The sequence below is a fragment of the Paroedura picta genome, chromosome 4, assembly GCF_049243985.1.
Source record: "Paroedura picta isolate Pp20150507F chromosome 4, Ppicta_v3.0, whole genome shotgun sequence".
Classification (NCBI taxonomy): Eukaryota; Metazoa; Chordata; class Lepidosauria; order Squamata; family Gekkonidae; genus Paroedura; species Paroedura picta.
The window spans coordinates 85199944-85224636 of record NC_135372.1 but is presented as its reverse complement, the minus strand read 5'-3'; the positions used below and the strand labels follow the sequence as shown (position 1 = coordinate 85224636).

Genomic DNA, 24693 nt, shown 5'->3' with positions numbered 1-24693 from the left:
TACCTCAGGGCTCGGTGCTCGGCCCGGTACTTTTTAACATATTTATTAATGATCTAGATGAGGGGGTGGAGGGACTACTCATCAAGTTTGCAGATGACACCAAATTGGGAGGACTGGCAAATACTCCGGAAGATAGAGACAGAGTTCAACGAGATCTGAACACAATGGAAAAATGGGCAAATGAGAACAAGATGCAATTTAATAAAGATAAATGTAAAGTTCTGCATCTGGGTCAGAAAAATGAAAAGCATGCCTACTGGATGGGGGATACGCTTCTAGGTAACACTGTGTGTGAACGAGACCTTGGGGTACTTGTGGACTGTAAACTAAACATGAGCAGGCAGTGTGATGCAGGAGAGGACACGCAGTAATGGGTTTAAACTACAAGTACAACGATATAGGCTAGATATCAGGAAAAATATTTTCACAGTCAGAGTAGTTCAGCAGTGGAATAGGCTGCCTAAGGAGGTGGTGAGCTCCCCCTCACTGGCAGTCTTCAAGCAAAGGTTGGATACACACTTTTCTTGGATGCTTTAGGATGCTTAGGGCTGATCCTGCGTTGAGCAGGGGGTTGGACTAGATGGTCTGTATGGCCCCTTCCAACTCTATGATTCTATGATTCTATCTACTGGGCCCTCTGAATCCCTCCCCATGAAGTAAACACCCTGAACTAGCCAACCATAAGACTGTTAAATGTTGATGTTGTTAAACACTGTTTTGTTATCACTGTTACTCATTTGACAACGTTACCAAGTTATACTGTATTGTTCCTTGTTCTCCACCTCCAGGCTCATCTAGTCCAACTCCCTGCAAAATGTAGGAAATTCACAACTATCTGCCTACCACAGTGAGCCCAATTCCATGTCCATATGATGTCCCCCCCCAACCCCCCCCCCCCCCCACAATACCTGGCCAGTCTGGCCTGGAGGAAATTTGCTTTCTGACCCCAAAGAGGTGATTGGCATTTTCCTGGGCATGCAAGAGAGGGCCACAAGAACCAAGCTCAGACACAATCCTGTGAGGTGGCTATCAGGCCTCTGCTTAAAAACTTCCTAGGAAAGAGAACCCGCCATCTCCTGAGGAAGCCTGTTCCACTAAGGAATCACTCTGTCAGGAAGTTCTTCTGGAAGCTGAAAATTCTTTTGAATTAATTTCATCCCATTGGTTCTGGTCTGACCCTCTGGGGCAACAGAAAACAACTCTGCCCCATCCTATATGTGACAGCCCTTCAAGTACTTGAGGTTGACTGTCATATCACCTCTTAGTCTTCTTCTCTTCAGGAAAAATAGATCAAGTTCTCCCAACCTTTCATCATACGTGTTGGCCTTCAAACCCCTCACCATTTTCATTGCCCTCCTCTGGGTGTTATCCAATTTGTTTACATCCTTTTTTCAGTTGTGGGGCCCAACACTTAATAAAGTATTCAAAGTGAGGTCTAAATAGAGCAGTTAGTGGGATGGAAAGAAGAGATACATGGGGTAAGCAACTGTCTCATCCACATGAACATAGAAAGATGTAATCTTTAACTGGAGCTAGCTTTAGAAAAATGCTCAAAAAACTGAAAAAATAGTGAATGACAGAACTTGATCTCAACTCACCCATCTTCTATCCGTACCCAGAGATCATTGAATTGTCTTTGGCGGTGGTTTTTATAGTGCTTCTTGTGCCATTTCTTCTGTCGCCCAAACTCCTCCAGCTGACTGATGCTATCTGGAAGTAAAAGGTGTGGAGGAAGGCTGTCTTCTTCACTGTTATGAGAAGGCATTGATGGTGATACTTGCTCAAAAAAATGGATGGCAGGTGCAGCTGTTCTTGAAGAGTCCCTGGAAGGTGGACTGATGTTTGTCTTGGAACTGAAAAGTAGATTTACTAATAAGTGAAGTGTGAATATCTTACCAAAGTCAAGACATGAAATACCATATAACATCCACTTTCTGCTGCTACTAGCTACAAAAGAACAACACACAAGATGCATTTACCCCCTTATGCAAACTGTTGATGGAATGTCAATAAGCACAGAAACAGTGACTCCATCTCTTCTTTCCTGTAAAAATCAAAGAATGTAACTCAGACAGAAACAGACCCTGTTTTCAGCTGGAATATTAGCAGAGAAATACTGTTCTGTTAAAATATATGAAAAAGTTGTTTGAGGACACACTAAGGAAATCTCCATCCCTGGAAATCTTTAGAAAACCAAGGAGCACAAATATTCAACAAGATTGCTTTATGTATCTGGAGAAATTAGACTGATTAGAATGATAAACCATCTTGAACCTTCCTACTCTGGAATTCTCTGACTCTGTTTCCAGAAAAATATTTTCTATTTTATTACGCTAAGACTTTTGGTAATAGCAGTCAACATAGCCTGCCACCATTCTGCTACTGCAGGTGGGAATGGGCATAGACTAGGGGTGTGCAGTCAATGAGCTGAAAAAATACCCCCAAAATACCTTACAAGTATTTTTCAGGTATAAGTTAAGCCACTTACAGATCAAAGAATCTGTTCAGCTATTGATTTAGCTGAGCCCAAATAAAAGCAATTTTTTTCTTTTATTTGGAACTATTCCAGACCTTTAGCAGGTTTGGTTTGGCTGTTTGGGGCCAGCCATTTATTCCTTCCATTTTTCTCCCCCTCCCCCAGAAGTGGGAGCTGCTTCTTAGCTGTTAGGTTTAAATGGATGGCAGCAATTTAACCCTTTGATTTTTATCCCTGCCACTCCAAAGGGAGAAGAGCAAAGCCAAAGGGTTAAATGAAGACCCTTCCTGGGCAATACCTGTCCTATAACTCCTGGGCATGGTGAATCATGATCAGGCAAAAGTTTGCAGTCTCTTCCAGGATAGTCCCCATACCCTTTCTCCTGGCCATGGTAATGGATTTTCCTAAATTCCATATTGCTATTATGTGTCAGTTCAAAAATCCAACATTTCTTTGCTTATGCCCTTCATTCTTTGCCCAGAGACAACAAAGGAATCTGCCTATCTTTGTGCTGTTATTATTATTAATTATAAATTTGATTTATTTCCTGCCACTCCCCAGCAGGCTTGTGTAAGCATCTTAAAGTACGCTTGTTTTCCATATTATGGTTTCTCCATTTGAACCCAATTGTTCAAGTTTTGGAGACAAATACACCTGATAAGTGCCTCTGATTTCCTAGAACAGTTCCCACTCTAACAATATAAACAGGGATGGATATGCTATATATTAAGGATCTTCTAGCTTGCCTTTAACAGGCAGTAATGTATATGAATAATTGAACTTTTTTTTTACAATTTAAAACCCCTGAAATTTGTAACACTGCATGAATGTCCAGGTTTCTCAAAAGTTCTTCAGGAGTTACATGCAAGCTGAAATCTGCAAGTGATTCAATGGCAGGACTTCAGATCTGTTGTCCTACTGATAATGGCTTAGCTAAATTAAGGGGCAGGTGAAAATCCTGAGGGGGATAAAGGATTAGCAAGCAAGAGTTGTGAGGTGCTTGATTTGTTTCATTTTATCTCAGAAACCAAATCACTCTCAAAAACAAAGAAGTTAGTTGTCACAAATGATCCTACAGTGCAAGGAGTCAGCACTTCAAGCTGTCTGCAGGCAGCCTGACTTCACTCACATGGGCAGAGTTCACTCTTGAAACATGTGTCAGTAATGCATTGGTTGGCAGTATTTCTTCTAATCCCGACATGTGACGAAGGAAAAATTCTTCAGCTTATCATTTAAGGCCAGTATGCCTCAGTACATACCACCTGACTACTGCCCCTGATTAAGGTCTGCTATCTCCCACTTGATTCTATTCTACTATTGTCTTTATTGGCATAAGAACAGCTTAAGACAGCTCATACTATAGGTCTGAATATTTTTAGCAAGTCTCCTTTACAGTAATACATAAGCCATAATGATTTGGAACCTGCTTTTTATTTTATTATTTGCAAGCCAAATACCTCTCATTTTGTTGTTGAATATAAACAATGTTTCATAATCTCTGACTCCCAAGACGAAAAAAAGGAGAGAGGGGGGGGAATCACTCTGTCAAGAAAATCTTATTATGCAACCAAATGAAGCACTAGGAAAATGAAAACCACTTGTGGTGTCCTTCCTCATAATATATTATGTCACTGTAGAGAAATCTTCCAGGTGTACTTATTTCTACCTTCTTGTTTGACTAGAATTGCTTTATCCCATGCAAGCTGCCTGAGCCTCCTCAGATGAGCCATTCATTCATAGGATGCCTGATAGCAACTCCCCTCCCTTCCTTCCAATAGATCTGGCAACTACTACCAACTATGACTATAACTATGGATGGCATTTGGCCTGGATTCTAGCAGACATGTTGCTTGTATTTAAGTACTGTTCCATGCCAGGATATTTTGGAATGTTTCCTCCAGCAATATGCTATCCTGCCTCTGCTAGTCTGCTTATACTCCACCAACATTTCTGCTTAGCGCCTGACTAGATATTTTGATAGTATTGCGTTCAAGCTTTGCCTTTCCAGTCAAATGTTAACATATAAGATTAGCCCATGCAGTATATTACATAGAATATAAGCACAAAAGTGCTGAGTCCTTTGCCATGCAAATTTCACTAGTATTCCCTTGGAATTTCTCAGTTATTCCTCCTTAGTAGGAATCACCACACTCTACCTGAATGTTCAATATAGGTGGCAACTCCAACTATTATTTCAGGGTAGAACTGTATACTATAAGGAACACAATGCTGTCACAGCAAACTACAGTCTTGCAGTTCCTCTCTTCCTCTGTAATGTTATTTCATCTTATGTCAAGTCATGAAATCATCAAAATTAGGCCTCTTTCACATTGCTGTTCTATACCAAATGTTATCCATTGTTGGTCTTGTTCTGAGTAAAACGATACAGGGAAGGGGTTTCTTACTGAAATACTTCATCCCATTACTGAGCCATCTCTAAAGCTAGACCATTTCTAGCTGTGCCACTTTTTTCCCCTGCCCTTTTTCACCACATGAACTTCCTTGGCTCTCAGTGGAGTCAAGGCATCTCAATGGTGCTCCTGTAACACTGAAGTGCTATATTGATTCAGTGCTATCAACAAATGCTCAATTGAATTTAAAACACAGAGCAATCCTAAGCAGGTCTACTCTGAAGCCTACTCATGTCTATTCAATAGGGCTTACTCCTAGAAAAATGTTTTTAGGATTGCTCTGTTAGACTACTATCAGAGATATTAATAGTAATCGGGGGGGGGGATAATTATTGAGGAGGATTTAAGAAAATCTTTGTTATTGAGTATTCTCTTTCTCTCTCTTTACATAAGGGATGCTGATAATTAAAACAGAGTAAGAAGTGATTAATTAAGTGCATATTTGTGCTGATTCCACTTGATGTGAGAAAATAGTGACACAACAACTCATAATATTTTAGATCACATAAATGGCATAGCCATGGATCCTTGTTCTTAGATTGTGATGGTGACTAATTAGTCCTTCTGATAAAATCCCTGATCTCTCCAGTTATCACTATAAATTCAGAAGACATATTTCTCAGATAAACTTTGGTATGGGAATGAAAATCACTAGTAACTTGTATCAGCAAAATATTCTGGCCTTGTACAGTGGCCATATCTCACATAACAAGATGGTGATGCTCATATTAGGTAATGCTCCTAGTATAACCATTATCCATGCCAAGAAGCTATCTGACAACAACTAAGATCTTCTTACTAAACTGTGTGTCTTGAAGACATTTAACAAGTCAGAGTATGGTATGATGAACTCTCAACCTTTAGTTCATATTTCAATTCAAACTTGTGAGAAATTTTCATGATATACTAGGGATCCAAATACATATAACAGCCAAGTATCCAGCACCTTCCACAGAGACTAACTGGCCAGCTGCCACTTATCCTAATGGCTAAGACCCAGAACATACAGACATATTTCTCCCTTGGTAGAAAGTGTATTATTAACCTGGGAAGGAATTCACTTCAACAACAATGAGGAACTGTTTCTATTTTTTTATATATAAATAGACTAGAACATAACTCCAAAGCTATTCCTCTGAGAACGCACCAAAACCAAGCCTCTTTGTGATACAATTTGATGCAAAGTATACAATCTTTTGTACTGGCCTCATGTCTGTTCACTTCTGCATTAAAGAGTCCTCACATTGCAAAATTGATGGTGCTTATCTTTGAGGGTATTCAGTTTGATGACAGGAGATGGCATTTCTGACCCATGTTGTCTGAACAAAAATGTGTTTTCATGAGCAATCTTTCTAGAACATAAAACCGAACCTGATGATCAATGATCCAAATAAAAAATCAAGTTTTGCAAATAAAAAAGACACACAAAAATATTGCATCATTAACCAAAGATGAGCAAAGAGGATTTTTTTTATCTCTTTCTGTTGAAGTAGAAAAAGGAATGAACAAGCATATTTCCCCCTCTGCCCATTTTACTACTCTGTTTTTATCCTCTGTACAGAATTACTAGTCCTTGAGCGGAACAAAGTTAGAGTCCAAGGGCACCTTTAAGACCAACTAAGTTTTCTTCAAGGTATGAGCTTTCGTGTACACACACACTTCCTTGGATGCAATGTCATGGAATGGAAATAATCAGTTCATACTTAGACAGTTTATGCACTGAAGGTTTCATATTGGGCTGCAGGCTGGAATTTTAGTTTTGGCAGGTTGCCCCACCTCTTCCTGCACCACACGGGGGGAGCATTTAGCCCGGTATGCCTCATCCTCCCCTGATTTGTATTCCTGCATGGAAGCTGGGGCAATGAAGTTCCCAGTGTGGAAATGGTCTTAGAGGCAACATGTGAAAATAAACTGACATACAGCATAATGAAAATGGTTAACAGATTCCAGAGATAATAGGAAAAAAACAGCAGTTGGTATTTGTTTGTATTCACTTGAGACTAAATTGCATGGGAAACATCTTGGGCTCAATAAAGATGTCCACATTAAAAGAGAATAATGGGTGACTAGACAGTCAATTGCTGACAGCAAGTAGCTGAGATCTTGAGTGATTATTTTGGAGTGGCTGAGAAATGGGGCATATCCATTTGTTCACTTATTGGTTGGGTGGCGATTACATTGGCACATGTATTCCTTAACCAAAAAATGTCAGAATGAGGTCATAATACCTTGCTTTTAGTTGATAGTACCTTCAAACACTTCAAACATCATTACAGCTAAATCTTAGTTATGCAGTATCACCATGATGGGGCAAGAACAATGCTTGTTGTTCCTACTCTCACTAAAGGATAGATGACTGTGGTAACTGGAAGCAGCAAGTGCAATTGCTGCCCCAGTGAAAAAGACAAAAAAGAAAAAGAAATAGATGAGCACCCACAAGAGGCTCTGGTATTATGATCTCCAAGGCTGAAAAGTAATGTTATCCACCAATATATTTCACCAAGCTGAGTTCTTTTCCAAAAATCACAATTAAATATCAGTTTGATTTTCTGGCGAACAGATTTGAAACCCTTCCTTTCAGAAGCAATGGTCCCAGACTTCCGTGGGCCCGTTTGTCGCTGCAGAGCTGGGAACAAGCTGAGGGGGTATTCCCTTGGTTCCATAGGGGCAGCCAGGACCTTGGTGGGCTGACCCCTGCAGCAACTCTGGATGCCTCTTAGGGCACCTGGGCCTGGCGGGGGAGGATGGAGCTCTAGGAAGACCTAGGGTACATTCACTCCTATTTTTCCCGGCCTGGTGTTGAGAGCCTGCTCATTGTCAGGTCATGCTCCCACTCCGACTATCTCTCAGTTCTAGTCTGGATGTGTCATGTTTGTGGGTGTTTTCCTTGCTTACATTCTTGTCACAGTTTTGGTGGGCTATGGTAGCATGGGGTGAGATACATGGGGGTGCAGCTGTGCCTATGTCCCTGCCTCCCATTCCAGGGACCCTATGTGCGGACCTCACCCATTCCAATGGCATACCCAGTTTGGGAGTGGTAAGCTAGCTCTCACTACTGGAAGGCAAGAAAACCAAGCAGGGCCTTATACACAATTGGGATCCCAGGAATTGCCACTTCATATTTAAGCCCCAGCAGGCAGGCTGTAGGAAAGTGTCCTATTGATCAACAGATGGGATGTCCAAATACAGGATCTGCTCCAAGCTGTACTGATGCTCCTGTGGTTACATTCACTAAAGCTGTGGCCTATTTTCCCACCAGTCATGTTGTCAGTGGTTTTGTTCTACCCTTCACCCTAACTTCCTCCCTTTCCCCATGGACCATAATCAATTTCATGTGGGATAATGCATCCAGATCTAAAGATAATACTGTAACTCCTAGCATGAGTGCAATTAATTAAGCCAACAGTAAGAAAGTTAGAAGAAAAGTTATCCTTGGACTATATCAAAAGTCATTTCTGGCTGGCGGTAGCTGACAGAAGGAAACCACAGTATGATCTTTCAGGCGGGAAAATCACGGTGGGTCTGAGTGATTGCAAACAGACCACAGACATTCATAGATAAATGATACTACTTGATACTTCTGAAACCACTTAGGCTGGTACAAAATTTAGCAGCACTTTATTTCAGAGGGATATCGCTGGAGACTAAAGAGTTCCATCCACAAGACTCAAGTACAGGAGGAAAGAAAGCAGGGTGTGCTTAGTTAGCTGAAATCACTCTTAGAGACTGAGATTCCTTGCCAAGTTGTCAATGTGCAAGGAGTAAAGCTCAATAACCTGTTGTTTAAACACAGCCCCCCCAATGATTTTGTTATATTTTCTTCTTAATGCACAAGTTATAAACAGACATATATGTTTAATAAGAAAGCATGCACGAAAGGAACTGAATTCTTGATTGATCTGACAAATCCAGTGAGATTAACTTAAGGCACTATACTTGTTCCAGATGGACTCAATCAATGGAAAGCTTTATCATGTTGGATACTTGGGAGGAAAAACCCATAGAAGGAGTTGGTGGCTTGGATCTCCCCTTTCTCACAGTGGCTACCCAAAGAATCCCAAATTAATCACTGAGAAGTGGGGCAGATTCATAAAAAAGGTTCACTGCAGCATTAGGGGTTGCTATGAGGAAGGCCACTGGGGCAGGACAAGAGTCTGCCGAAGGAGTGGGTGAGCTCCCCTTCACTGGCAATCTTCAAGCAGCATTGAGTAGAGGGTTGACCTAAAGTGAAGGTTTTCTTTAGCTACTAGGGCTACTAGCGATTGATCAATTTGTCCTCCATTAATTCTTTTATCTCTAAAATTCACCCAGGACAGCTGTAGTGCTTAAATTTTATGACTGAAAGATCATTGTTGATATAAATGTAATAAAATCACAAAGGAAACTATTTTATGAGCAGATGGGAATTCTTTGCAAATCTGGTGTGCATATTTCCAACAAATTCAAAACCATTAAGTGTGTGTGAATCTTCCAGTTAAATTAAGCATTCACATTAATCTAAGCATGATTTCTGATTCTTCTCCATGCAACTCAGGTTGGGACTGCTTGCACGTTATACTGTCATGTAGAAATAGGTCAAAAAGAAGGGGAAAGAACTGAGAACATGTACTGCAAATCCATGCACCAGGTATACTAAGTCTGCAAATTTGAATCTCTTCTCAGTTTTTCCAGCCATGAAAGGAAAGTTCTCCCCACTTGAATTATTATGAGTCTAAATATTTCTCTAACTAGATTAATGCACATGACCTTGGCATACTCAAAGAAGCCATATTTTTCAGATTTAATTTATATATAGCTTGAAATGTTGGGGTGGGTTAGTAAAGCAAAGTTTTGTTTCTCCTGCTGAATTGTAGAAACCACTTATTTATTTATCCCCAAACTATTATATTCATATTTATCCCATCTATTACTTTCATCATTAAATTACTTTAAAATGTGACTAGAACTAAGCAAAAGTAATATGAGAGATGGTCATTAAATTGCATCTGGAACCAAACAATGGTTATCAAAGCACAATGCACATCAGTTAATCAAAGTCAAGTATATTTTTTCCTTTCCAAACTATGCTTGGTAAAAATGTTCTTGAATGATTAATTGGAACAGCAGATCCTTTTCAAAATGAAATACATTTCCCAAGTGTGCTTATTCAGTCAGCTCAAGCAATCACTTGCTTTTTACGTGATGGTTCCTGATATACACAATCATATTAAAAACATACACAGTGCTAGATAAACCTTTGAGTAATTCAATGTAACAGCAAATAATTATTGTTTTTTTCTCTTCCTACTCTTTAAAAAAAAATGGGGGTTAAAAAAAGTAGTTGTGCTCTGAACAAATCGAACATTACATCTGCTGCCCATTTAATTTGGAAGACAGGATCAAAAAGAGCCCTTCAGGAAGCACCTGTGACCAGTGATGACTCTATTGTTGCAGAAATCTCAGAAGCTGCCCTGTCCTTCAGCTATACATCAACATGTAGCTTCATCTACTGGCAAGATGAATTGCAAGCTGGACTGCCTTTCTGTTGAATTCTACAATTAATAATATTTTCTTGTTGAATGGAAGAATTGAGGCAATATTTCCATTTCTGTACTTGAAAAATATGGGACTACCTACCAGCAAAAGATGACTGTTTTGGAAACTGCACTGATGTGTTATATCAGCATCCATATAGTAGAAAGGGGAACCTAAAATGGGCTGCAAAACCCCGCCCCCATCTTACCAGCATCACAGAGGAAGTGACATTATATTTTATACCACCAGTAACTTCCAGGCAATAACTCTATGTTAAAACTGACTTCTACCCAAACATTTTTTCCCAAATGCCAGAAGTTGCTGGTGTGATGATGTCACTTCCTGTGCAACCCCAGAAATGTGGTCTAGGCCTTCCTCTTTCTACTGGTAAGATCCCCTACCAGCCAGCTGATTGGCAGCTGAGGGGCTGACAAACGTATTCCATGTTGCTCCCTCCTCTCTTCGTCTTTCTCTACCACTGTGTTCAGACCATGAGATTGCTACCAGTGCTGCAGATTTTTTCTTTCTCTTCTTTCAGCTCACCATCAGTGACCCCTCCCTATAAAGCATATCTGCACCCCAGGAGTTTTTCCTCACTCTCATCTTCTGCAACATTTTTAAGCACAGCCCCTTGGATTCAGTCCTAGGATTTTCTAAACTCCATCAACTGATACCTAGGTGTCTGCCTGACTCTGTATCTCTCGGGCCTTGCACACTCCCCTCAACCTTGTTTGGTGGGCCCTCTAAATGGAATAAGAAGATCCTTGAAAACAACTGTAAAATAAGGGAATAATCACACCGGGACTGACAATGTCATTCTAACATGTATGAACTTCCACTGATTAACTGATCTTGCCTGTCCTAACTCCTCTGCTTTTGAGTCAATAAAATGTATTATTGCTTATTAGAGATGTGTTTCTTTCCAGTTTTGGAGAAGAGATGTGACAGGGCAAGCCAGTGTCTACCCAGGCTTAAGTGATCTCTAAATTCTTGGGGTATGCACTAGTGGGGACACTTACTTATAATAGGCTCAGTTTTTGCATTAACAGGAGCCCGCTATCCTAAGAGAAAACAAGACGTAATTGTTATGAAGGATAAATATACTGGGGAGGGCAAAGGTTTTGGTTGTATTATATTACAAGTTGGATGATGGCTGTGGCTGGATTTTATGCAGTATTAATGAAAGGCACAAGCAGAAATGGGTTTTTCCACCAAACATTTCCCTCAGCAGCCTCCAAAATAACAGTATTTTCCTATGTTGATGAAAAGTCAAGCAACTGAGAAGAGCTCTTCCATCAGTGCTATTTAAGAAGCCTAGTGGTAGGCCTCTCCACAATGCCACCAAGGTCACGCTCAAGACTATCCATTTTCTTGAAAGAAATTTCTCTGTAGTCTAAATGGCATTCTAGGGGTCCCCAGGTCTCACGTGGAGGCTAGGAACCCTAGAGGGATGATTTCACTCACTCTGTCTTCTGGATTGCCCATGTTGGATTGCTTTTCATTCACAGGAGTCACCCAGTCCTCAGCATCACCTTTTTGAAGCTCGCAAGCAGCTGCTGGGAAGGCAGATAATATCTGCTTGCTAGTGCTATGCAGAACTCAGGCCAGCATAACAGCATAAAAGCCATTTATGTTATCTCAAACAAAGTGATTCTTATGTGATATGACTGTGAATTTGAATTAAAAAAAAAACCTTAGGCTTGTTTCCAGGTACAAACATTTCCCTCCACAATTGATGGGTTTGATTCTGTAGCCCTCAGACCTTCAATGAAATGGCAGGGGACAATGGGATTTGAGGGCAGGAAATCTCTCTCCCCTAGCAGATTCTATTTTTATTTATTTTTATTTATTATTAGGTTTATTACCCACCACTCCCAAACGGGCTCGTGGCAGGTTACAACTTGTCCATATAAAAACTTAAATATCCCCATTAAAATCCCATAAAACAATTTGGACAATAAAATCAGATTCCTAAAAATTATGGCAGACTTCAACCCCCCCCCCAAAAAACACACACACACACACACACACACAAACACCCTAGATAGCTAGCAGCCGTATTGGAACATATATGATCAGAACAAATAATGGTGAGTACATTCATGTGAATGTGTGTACATGTGTTTCTAAGAAAGAACCAACACACATTCACTTCACAACTGAAACCAGGGACGAGTGCCTGGACAGATGTGTGGTTTGTGTCACAAATTTCAGCTGTATATGCATTCATTATAACATGAGAATTACCCAATGTGTATTAAAAACAATCAAGTGTACACAGCACATAGATTGAATATGTGTTCACTATAATTTGTGAACTGAGTTTCTGAGTGGAAATGCAGAAGAAGAGAAGAAGGGGGCAAAACAAATATACTACCTGGATATACTTATCTGGTTGGATAAAACTCCCCAACTAGGACACACATGTATCATGATCCTGCTGTTCTAGTATGTTTACACAAGGCCTGCTTGAGTATAGTATACATTCATCAGACTAAAGGTTCTGGTAAAGCACGGCCGCGACTTACCGCGGCCGCCATTAATGAAGCGGCGAAGCGGGGCGGAGGGAGATGGTGCGCCTCCAATCGGGCTCTGGGCGAAGCCAGGCATGCGCGGCATGGATGTGCCGCGTCAAAAGAAGGAAGGTGGGGAGAGGGGCGAGGCGTGGCGCTTATAGAGCACCACGTGCTCGCAAACTGCCTCTTTCCTCCCCGGCAGGCCACTGAGCGGCATCCCACCCTCCCTAGGTTCAAGGCTGTTTGGGTTTTTCCTTTTTGTTTTAGAAACAAATGTTAATCAAGAGTTTGCTTTGTGTTGTGGATCTTTTTTGCAATAAGCTTGAACTGTCACAGCTGGGCGGGGGACAAGGGAAAGGAGCCTAAACAGGAGGAAAAGAAGGGAGATTGATGGTACTCCCTCAATTGGGAGCCTCAGGAAGAGGCATCAGCCTTGAGGGTGGCCAACCCGGATGGTTAGGTCCAAAGCCCTCAAGCTCAGGTAGACTGGAATGGGCCAAGGGAGGACTACACCTTAAGATAGGTAGACTCTATGGCAAGGGATTCTGGGGCCCAGCGCGGGTCTGGGGCAGAGCCATCAGAGTGGCTTAAGGGTCGGATGACCCAGGGAAGTTTAGGCTCCTGCCCCTTGTATCCAACACATTGTTTGTTGTTAACTAATAAAGCTGTGGCCTGTTTGCCAAATAAGTGCTGTGTAAGCATCATCACTAGCCCAACTGCCTGCCTGCAAGTTAATTACCTTCAAGGCCATACGCGGTCTGGACCCAATGTAACTGAGGGACCGCCTCCCTGCCTATGCCCCCAAAAGAGCTCTATGCTCCACCACTACCAACCAGCGAATGGTCCCTGGCCCTAAAGAAGTCCGCCAGGTCTCGACCAGGGCCAGAGCATTCTCTGTTCTGGCCCCCACCTGGTGGAATGAGCTCCCGGAGGAGATCAGGGCCCTGATGGAGCTTAAACAGTTCTGCAGGGCCTGTGAACAGGAGTTCTTCCACCAGGTATTTGGTTGAGACCAGGCACAACCAACAGCAACTGAAGGGCTCCTACTCCCCTCCCTCCCAGAACTCCATCAGAGTATTCTCAGCAATTTTTTAATAGAATATTGAAATCCTGAACACTGATCCTGAACACTGATGCTAGTGATTTAATCGTACATGACTTAAACAGCATGTGTTATATTATGTACTACTAGTAAAAAAAAGCCAGTTGCAGTCAGGAATGCAGCGGGCACTAGCGGGGTAATGGAGGGGGGAGACACAGAGACAGAAAGAATAACAGACACACGAAAGAAAGAGAGTAAGAAAGACATGGAAGAAGGAAGGAAGGAAGGAAGGAAGGAAGGAAGGAAGGAAGGAAGGAAGGAAGGAAGGAAGGAAGGAAGGAAGGAAGGGAAGAAAAATAAAGAAGGAAGGGGAGAAAAAAGGAAAGACGGAAGAAAAAAGAAAGACAGTAGGAAAGGAGGGAGAAAGGAAAGAACAAAAAGGAAGGAAAGAAAGATAGGTATAAAAGAAAGAAGGAAGGAAGGAAGGAAGGAAGGTAAGAAAGAAAAGAAGGAAAGAAGGAAGAAAGAAAAGAAGGAAGGGAGAAAGAGTGTGAAAAAATGCCATGGCACTATGGGGTAGGTGAAGGAGGCTTCCCAGGATAAGGGGGAGGGTGATGGGAAATCCCACCCAGGCTGCTGGCTCCTGTTGGAAGCTGGAGCCACACTATAAGGTTGAAAGTGAGCAGAGGTAAGAATGGATCCAGTGCAGTCATTCCAGTCTTCAGAATGCAATGGGCTGGGGGGAACTGCCTTAGTATCGCACACAGCTGCATCTAACCAAGCCTCCCCCCCCCCCGGGCACGGGATCTAAGCAGGGTAGCCTCCCTCGACACTACTTCTTAAAGGCAGGACCACCGGGTAATTCCCACACCCTCAGCAAGCTCACACAAACGCAATTCATGGTGGGGCTGGCCCCTGTCGATCACTGGAGCCGCAGCCGTACAAGGGCGCATGGAGGGCTGCCTCTGTTGCTGGAGTGAGGACGGCTGCTTCTGTGGCCGTGCAAAGTGCGGGGGCGGAGCCCGTGTCCCGGAGCTGCACGGGGGTGGTATGCGGGGTGGCTGGTGGTTGGGTCTGGAGCCGAGTGGCTGTGTGTGCGCGGGTGACTATAAAATGGAAGCGAGTGCAAGCCTCAACTTAGTGAGCAAGAGCGGATACAAAACAGGCTGTCATTCCACTGTAGCACAGATTCTCGTGCTGCCTCCCTGCACGGAGCAGTAATTTATAATGGAGGGGGAAAATGCAAAGCATTTTAAGACCAAGGTATGGAAAGGATTCTAAATCATTTGATTTTGTTCAGGGAAAAGGCAAGGGATAAGACCTCTCCCCCCACCTGGTCATCCCATGAAGCTCTCTCAGTGGCTCGCCAACACCCCCCCCCCGCCAGTGGTGTGACTGCTTCGTGTTAAGTTTCATGTTGGGCATTGTGGGCCTGCGGAAAGTGAATGGCCCCCTCCCCAGTGGCGGCGGAATCACAGAAGCTTCCTGGTGGCTTGCAAAGCCCTCTCACTGTCCAGGAACCATCGTGGAAGTAGCCTTCTCATTGTCCAGCCTCCCCCACTCACCCCCTCCACAGCAAGTCCCCAGCTTCCCTTTGGGCCTTGGAGCAGGCCCGCCAAATTGGGGACGTGGTGGGCCTGCTCCAAGGCCAACAGGGAAGCCTGCCGTGCCCGCCCCACTCCCCAGCTTCCCTGCGGGCCTCGGAGCAGGCCCACCGCATCCTCGACATGGTGGGTCTGCTCAGAGGCTTGCAAGGAAGCCTCCGCTGCCCCTGCCAACCTCCAGCCATTCAGGTAATGGGCCAATTGGAAGGTGTTTTGTGGCTTCCCACTGGCTCCTCACCCGAATGGCTGGAATTCTTGTCAGTCAGGGTGAGGGGCCAATCGGAAGGCACCTGGACAGGCTCCGCCCCTTTCTCCTCCCACTTAGCCCTTACTCAATTATGAAGATCGCTGCTCCCAGTGTTTCCAGATTTTTTCTTATTGCAGAATCTTAAGATTAGCCATGAAAAGTGGATTCCCCCAACTATCTGGCATGAGCAAGAGGATAGCAACCAGCAAGCCGCCCGCCAATGAAATGTTTGGAGCTGAAGTAGCGCTATCTCCGCCTCTAGTGCCCACCTTCGCACGCACCTCCCTCTCTCTTCTACCAGAGATGTGAATTTTTTAATAAATAGCAAACTGCCTGGAGCAATAAATATATGTTAAATCAACTAGGCAAAGTAAAAAAATTTCCCCACAAAGCATGCCTCTCTAAAGTCCTCCTCCCCTAAAATCAGGGAAAAGATTGCTCCAAGGCTAATGATCCCAAAAGGGGTGGCATTAAGAAACACTATGAATCTATGATTAGATGCATAGGCGTCTAAATGGAGAAGTTTTACTTAATGTTTTTTTTACCTTGCATTGCAAGCCCTTTAAAACAGGAAGAAAGTTGATTGGCTGCCTGGCTTGATTGACAGGCGGAGGAGTGTCACAAGTATAATGAGTTCCTTTCCTCCGCCATTTCAGGAAGGCATGCAGAGTGCCCAGAAGTGTGAGAAGGCAGCAGAGGGAAGGGAGAGAGCCAGGAGGTGAGGAATGACTGGAGGCACATTATATAATAGCGTTACACCATGGCACTAGCATAACACTATTTATTTCAGTGTGCAGAAATGCCCTGAAAGTCTTCTCACAAATGAGAAATCCAAAGTAAAAAAAAAAGTGTTCAGTTTATTTCTAATTCACATGCATGTAAATGCATCTATCTATTGATGTATATAGATAAAGATTAGAGCCAAATGCTGGGAACAATCTTCTGATTGATTTCAGGGCATTGTCCATAGGAAAAGAAGGAATAAAGGAGAAAATGCTTACTTTTCAATGGGCTGTCCTGCAGGTATATGCTCCACTTCAAATCCTGCTTGCCTCAGCACATCAATAACGGTGTTGTTGCCCAGGAAGTGACCTAAAAATGGATAATTTCAAAAGTCACTGAGAATGCTGACAAATGGCACTCTCTGGCATATATTAGTCTTGTCCTTAATGTTGAACATTGTATTTTATTTATTGATTTGCTGTTTATTATTTCTTTCCACCTTATTGATGATATTGACTGGAGCAATTAATTGAACAGCCTCTTAGTATTTATGGTAATTGTCCTGTTTCTGGTAGTAATTTGATCCATTTTATACAAGACTATAATATTATTTGTCTGGATAACACAAAGAAGACACAGACAACTAACTCTTACCAGGCAGAAGGCAGAAAGGACAGTACACTTTTTCCAGAGTTGTCTAGTCCAACCCCTGCAGAATAGAGGAAATGTACAACTACCTGCCCACCCATAGTAACCCCAATTCCATGCCCAGATGATGTCGCCGCCGCCGCCCCCCCCCAAAAAAAAAAAAAAAAAAAAAAAAACAGAATCCCTGAACAGTCTGGCCTGGAGAAAATTCACCTCCCAACCACAAAGTGATGATTGCCATTTTCCTGGGAATGCAAGGAAGGGCCACAGGAGCCAAGCTCAGACATAACCCCTTTTGCCCACCCACTTTCAATCTGCCTAAATTCACAGAATTCACAGACTCTTGCACTTGCAGATTTTGACTGAGAAAAGGGTTTGTCCTGCAATGGCCTGTTTTTGCATGCAAACTTCAATGCTGGCTCAGGTTCCCTGAATTTTCAAGAGTAATTTAGACTCCAACTCCTTAGAATCTTGTTTTCCTGTTTATATTACAAAGGTAACATGACAATCAGTATCCATGTAAGAGAGATATGCATATATAAGTTTAAGTGCAATTTACACAAGTCATAAAGGGATTTCTAGCCACAAAACAGTTTTTAAAAAACTTTTTTTAAAACCCTATGAAATTAAACCAAACAAAAATAGACAATGAACACCAATTAAATTTGCATTTACAGTTCCTAACTTGATCCAGGTTTCCACCCATTCTTTTGGAAAAGCAAGTAATTGTGTGATGTTGGTTTACTAACTGGCTTATAACTAAAGCAGAGAGAAGATCCCAAAAATGTGTTAAATGACCTCAGAGGTTTGAATGCTAGGACATTGGTGAGTCATTAACTTGATTTGATTCAAAGCATCCAAGAAATGTGTTTTTTCCCCCTTAATGCAAAGCAGGAGCAAACAATGGGCCCCAAACCTATAACTTCACAATTACTGATATTTTCCAAAAATACCAGCCTGGATTGTGGTCAGTTCCAAGAGAACACTGCCAGTACTGCTTGCATGCACAGGTTATTTAAGCAAACATGAGACAAATCCTTGGAGGGAAAATATATTGTATCACGTTCAGAGAAGCAATCTTGAAATCATTTAGCATCCAGCCACCCCACCGACTTCAAAGTGGTTTGCACCAGTGGTTTGAAGATTATGGGCACTCTCCCATCTCTTGAATCATGGTCCAAAGCTAAGTGATTTCAAGAGGCTTTTGGCTCTGCATCTGAATTCAGTCTAAGCTCTGTTTTTTCCATCGGCTGTCAGTTAAAGGCTGAAACAGCCACTGCATAGATAAACTTACAATAAAGCAGCTCTTCAGTCTCCCCATGCAGACTTCCTTTTTGATGACCTATATATGACTGAGCTTAAGGTCTAGCATCTTGTTTTTTTAGTATGGCAAAATGAACAAAGTCCAAAAGTACAAGAAGATGTATTCCAAATTGTGTGTTTGTGTGTGTGTATGTGTGTCCAAAAATACAAGAAGATGTATTCCAAATTGTGTGTGTGTGTGTGTATGTGTTTGTTGAAAGCTACAAAATAAAAATACAGACTGTAACCACAATATGGAAATGGGATAAGCATGTTATAAACAATATTCAGTGTACTATTCCATGTACTACTAAAATCAATGTTCCCTCTAATTTTTCCCTACTGAGCAGACTATAACTGCTGTAATCTTAAAATGGGCAGGTAACAGGAATGAGGTAACTTTGTGTAAATATAAACAATCATTTGTCGCAAAGAAGTAGCTGTTTAATTGTACAGACAGGTCTTTAAACATTCAGGGGAGAGATTTACTGGCAGTTTCTGCTTAAAATAAACAAGCATAAACTGTTCCCAAGTTACAGTGGACACATACAGAATCTGTGTACAGTGTACATTTGATTTTTCTTTATACAAGCATTTAGTAATTTTCATGTTATATTCCACACATGAACAGCTGAACATGCATTTGAAACACCACATTTATCCAGGCACTAATCCCTGATTTCATTTGTAAAGTAAAAGCGTGTTGGCTTTTTCTTTCAAACATGGGTCTGTTGTATATATATTCACTATATAATATGAACAGGGCTTGAGACTGACTCTCTTGAATCATTAGAATTAGCCTTATAGGTAGGATAGTCTCTTGAATAGAGTCAGCCTTATGATAAGTATACTTCAGCACCAAAGTGGTTTTCAGCATGGAAATTTTATAGACAATGAGAGATACTGGCAGAGCTTGAATATCTAAACTCATGTATTGGAGTGATGTAGGGCTGCCATTTCCTCCTCCACCCTGAGAGGTGACAAGAGATTTTTAAAAATGGCCATTAGGCCAACAGGATGATGTAACAACTGGGTAAAACCCAGAAGTGACATCAATCCTCTCTAAGAATCACCAGAAATTCTATGGTTTATTTATAGCAATTATAGGAAGAGATGGGGAAAAAATGAGGATTCTTTTGGTGATCTATAGTGTTGATTGTATTCTGGTTCTTAGATCTAGCCTAATCAGAGAGAGAGAGGGAACATAAGGGCATGATATGATTTGTACAGTGTAATTGAAGAGAAGGAACACTGTTTGGATCTATAATCTGATTCAGGCTTCTGTGTATGTGTGCATGGGGTGTGTATATGTGGATCAATTACACAAACATACACACACACATATCCATCATATAAATTTCATTTGTTTAAGGAAATACCTTTCTTGATTTGTAGTCAAGGATGTGTATGCCTCACTAGATTAATTTCCCTCTAGTTATTGTACTGGATATTTCTAAGTCTATCAAATGCTTAGAGATACACTGCAAATCTCTTCCCTTTTCGCATTGAACTGTCTGAGAGATGTCCCCCTTTCTATTTGCAATTTAACTTCCAGCTTGATGAATTTTGAACAGCATGAAAGCTATCATACACTGCTGTGTTTTTTGGCTGGTACTGATAATATTAATAAAAGGTTATTAATAAATGGCTTTGTTTTTTTGTTTGTGAATAATTAATTTAATTTAAAATACAACAGTTTAAATTTGTCATGTACACATTGGAATCTGAACTACTTCCCACACGTTCCTTTCGTTTCTATTCAAGACCCCAAATTTTTGAAGATGTGTCTGAGACCCTTTATTAAAAATTATTTCCTTAGATTTTCAGGACTGTTTTGGGCATGATCTAGAGCAGCCTTTCTCAACTTTTTTACTGTTGAGAAACCCATGAAACATTCTTCAGGCTCTGAGAAACCCCAGAGCCTCCCCAACTCGACCTGTCAGGAGGGGCGGGAAACAAACAAACAAACAAACAAACAAACAAACAAACAAACAAATAAATGTGGTGTAATTGTGCAGAATATGGTTGGAAAGCATAGCTGTGTACATGCCCACCTTGGGTCCTTCCCCTTCCCACCCCCTCCAAGCCCATCATTGGCCCTTTTGGGAGGGAGGGGCAGGTCATCATGACCATATATGGTCATATCACATGTTAAAGAGCCAGGTTGGTGCAGTGGTTAGGAGTGTGGACTTCTAATCTGGTGAGGCAGGTTCGATTCTGCACTCCCCCACATGCAGCCAGCTGGGTGACCTTGGGCTCGCCACGGCACTGGTAAAGTTGTTCTGACCGAGCAATGATATTAGGGCTCTCTCAGCTTCACCCACCTCACAGGGTGTCTGTTGTGGGGAGAGGAAGGGGAAGGCAACTGAAAGCCGCTTTGAGATTCCTTCGGGCAGAGAAAAGCGGCGTATAAGAACCAACTCTTCTTCTTCTTCTAAATGTTTAACAAGAATAAAAATATTAATATTAATTAACTTCCACTCTTTTGAGAAACCCTTCCAGGGCTGTCAAGAAATTCCAGGGTTTCGTGAAACTCTGGTTTAGAAAACCTGATCTAGAATTTTCTTTCTATCACTTTCTCTGCCCTCTCTTCCCCACTGTCCAAATTATAAATTCTTTGTGCAGAGGCTTGACCTAGTGGTTGGGGTGTGGGTAGAACTAGTTGGAAGAGGTGGTGGAAGCCACAACTAAAGCATAATTTTACTAGACCTATTTTCAATACTGTAAGATGGACCCACTATTTATAGAAACATATACTACAAAATGTTCAGGATAACAGATAATATCCCAAGTACAAACTTATTTCAATATCCTGGTATTTTCTTCAGATGGAATGAAAAATAAAGACCATGTCTGTAGAATTATACAGTAGGAGAAAATAATCATCTCTTGATAGTTCATGCATGTATGCCAAAAATGGAAGTCAAAATACTAAACCAAAGACAACTTATATCCTCAAAGTAACCGTATTGATATGAAGGTGTATAATAACAATTGAAACATTAAATTGTCAATACAGAAGAAAAAGAAGAATAGTTGTTTTTTATACCTCAGCTTTCAATACCCAAAGGAATCACAAAGTATCTAACAATCAACATCCCTTCCTCTCCCCACACCCCGTGAGGTAGGTAGGGACTGATCTAAGGTCACCCAGTTGGCTTCATGTGGAGGAGTGGGGAATCAGATGAGTCCATCTAAAAAAAATGTTCTTGTCTTCTCAAGCATGGCTGAAATATTAGGTGTGATAGCACACAAGCCTATTGAACTATGCTATGGCCAATTATGCATGGTCTGGAATGGCCGAGATGGTGGCAACAGGGCTTTGGGGGAAATGCCCGATTATGCCTGACATTGCCGGCATTCTGGGCACTGCTGAGCCCTGGCCCGGCCCAGGCCCTCGGAAGGTCCGCATTAAGGAATCCTGAAGTCTTCCGTGTTCCTAGGTCTGCCATGGGCACTGGCAAAGGCTAGGTTGGGCTAGCCTAGTGCATAATCGGAGGAGCCAAGCTTTGTTGGGCACTGGGATTGGTCCGTGCAGGTGGAAGTGCAGGCCAAACACTTGGACATGTTCCGGACAGTGCTCTACCCATAGACCGTTTACGCACTAGGAACTTCACTGCCCCAGCTCCCATGCAGGAGCACAAATCGGAGGTGCACCAGGCCAATTAGGTGTACCAGGCCAAATGCTCCCCCATGTAGGTGCAGGAAGAGGTGGGGCAACCTGCCATGATTAAAACTCCAGCTTGCAGCCTGGCATGAAACCTCCAGTGCATAAACGGTCATAGTGGCTTTTAAGAAATATTAGAGCCACCAATGGTAAGGATAGATATTAGTGTGAAAGCTTAAGTATGCTAATTATTCTCTTCAGCAAACTATTTCTGATTTCATCATATTCAGTACTTTTTCCAGACTTGCACTAGGACTCTTCCCACTTTGCTAGCAATCACTTCTACTCGTTCTCTGTGTCAATGCCCAGACTGGGTGTATTCACTAGGCCTGGTATGAAACCTAAGCCAGAATTTCCCAGGAGTGAGATGCAATGGAAGATCATAGTTTCTTTACACATAGGTTACTGTGGGTGGCTTTGGGCTACATGGAAAGTGGGAGCACATGACACGTGTCTGGACACCACATGAGCAACCATTAACTCAACATTATAAAATGTTATGAAAAGACAGCATCTTGTCATGAAAACCTAAAATAGCTTACTTTGATTCAGTTTAGTACTTGACACATCTATTGCACATGCCTAGAATCTTAAGAAAATTAATTCAGTAATCCATGTCGTCTCATTCACATAGGATTACACAAATATTATCTTGTTTGTATGACAAGGGCAAAAGTGATGGTTCTAAAGAAATGTTTTATGCTTTTCCTGGCTCTGGAGAAACTCTCCAAATTACTTTGCCTGGTTGCTACAGTATTCACTAACACAGGGAATTAGAACGGTAAAACAGGACAAAGGAGAAAGCGGTAATTCCCTCACAAAAGACCTCCACCAACTGTGCCTTTGAAGCTATACAAAAGAATTTTTTTTAAACCTTCAACCTTGCTAGACCATTAGCTGACACACAGCAGAAATCCAACTATTTTGTTGCCCACTACAAGCAGAGCTGTACTTTGCACAATTAGTCTTTAAAAGGGCCAAAGTAAACAGGGTCAGGAGTTCTCAATTCTCCATAATCACCACAAAATGAATCCAACATTTGTAACATTTTGGTCCTGTAGCTCTGGAGCGCCCTGTTTGTGTCCCTGTTTTCTTTCATCACCATTTCCAGTGCATCTGGCAAAACCTACAGTGTTTATTATGGTTAGGCCAAAGCAGTTGGATAAAATACAAAACGGAAGTACTCTGTGTTCACTGCTGTAGAAAATATTTACTGGTTAAGTTGCTCCCTTCTCCAAACTGTATATATTTTTGAGGTCAATCAAATATAACATTGGCAGTGGCTGAGGTACCTCCATAACAGAGGCACCACACTATTACTCTCCAATTTCTTTATCATTTTATTTTATATTAATTCTCATCAAAGAATTACAATGATCAAACCTTACACATTGTTTCAAACATTGCTTTAGAATCTTCTTTGGCATATTTAGTGTTTTTACAGCAGTGTAAAACAGTGATCTGACTAGTGAGTGGCATTTATCCCTTGTTGAATCAAGCTCCAAATTCTGTTTGTCCCTCAGCTTCCTTGATATCCTCTAGCAAGTTATTGTTCCAGAAAGATCTCAAGGGGAAAGTATGTTGTGCAAAACTATCACAGAGTAGTGATGCCATTAACTTCATAGTAAATAAGTTGGACAGCAGAATGTACCTGCTGAGATGGTTTTGGGCAGGATGACTGCTCAAACACCTTTCTGGAGAGCTTGTGGAATCTTTGTCCATCATCTTCAGGACCTCCTGGAGGACTGGAGATGTGCCAGAAGTCTGGAGGAGACTGAATGTTATCCCGATCTTCAAAAAAGAGAGGACCTGGAAAACTATAGGCCAAGTGCCTGACCACTGTTGCAGGGAAGGAGCACATATTAAAGGGGGTGATCTGCAAACATCTGAAGAATTAGGTGATCCAGGGAAGTCAGCATGGATTTATTTCTAACAGGTCCTGCCAGACCAACCTGGTTTCCTTCTTTGACCAAATGACAGGCTTACTTGATCAGTTGATATTGTTTACCTGTATTTCAGTAAGGCTTTTGACAAGGTTCCCCATGATGTTCTGATGGCTAAATTAGAGAAGTCTAGATTGGATATTCAGATTGTTAGGTAGATAGGGAACTGGCTAGAAAACTACACTCAAAGAGTAGTTGTCAGTGGTGTTTCATCAGATTGGAAGGAGGTGAGCAGTAGGGTGCCACAGGGCTCAGGACTGGGTCCAGTACTTTTCAACATTTTGCAATGATCTGGATGAGGGGGCAGAGGAGGTGGAGGAACTACTCATTAAATTGGCAGATGACACCAAATTGGGAGAAGCAGGGAACACCCCAAAAGAAAGAGTTCAATGAGATTTGAACATGCTAGAAAATAAGGAGAAGGGCAGAGTTCTACATCTGGGTCACAAAAATTAGAACAATTTATACTGGATGGGAAATTCACTTATGGGTACCAGTGTGTGAATGAGAGCTTGAGGTACTTATGTTGTTGTTGTTAGGTGCAAAGTCATGTCCGACCCACCATGACCCCAAGGACAAAGATCCTTCAGGCCTTTCTGT

At 41.9% G+C, this 24693-nt stretch overlaps 1 protein-coding gene across 2 annotated transcripts in view; it reads right to left on the bottom strand.

The window, feature by feature from the left end:
* The window catches only part of TRABD2B (TraB domain containing 2B), a 321979-nt gene that overhangs the window by 20982 nt on the left and 276304 nt on the right, over positions 1–24693 (bottom strand). For both annotated transcript variants that reach the window (XM_077333817.1, XM_077333818.1), the window contains 2 exons: positions 16812–16902; positions 1599–1853 (listed from right to left, as the gene is read on the bottom strand). In XM_077333817.1, coding sequence (XP_077189932.1) covers positions 1599–1853; positions 16812–16902 — 346 coding nt within the window. The remainder of the gene's footprint in view (positions 1–1598; positions 1854–16811; positions 16903–24693) is intronic.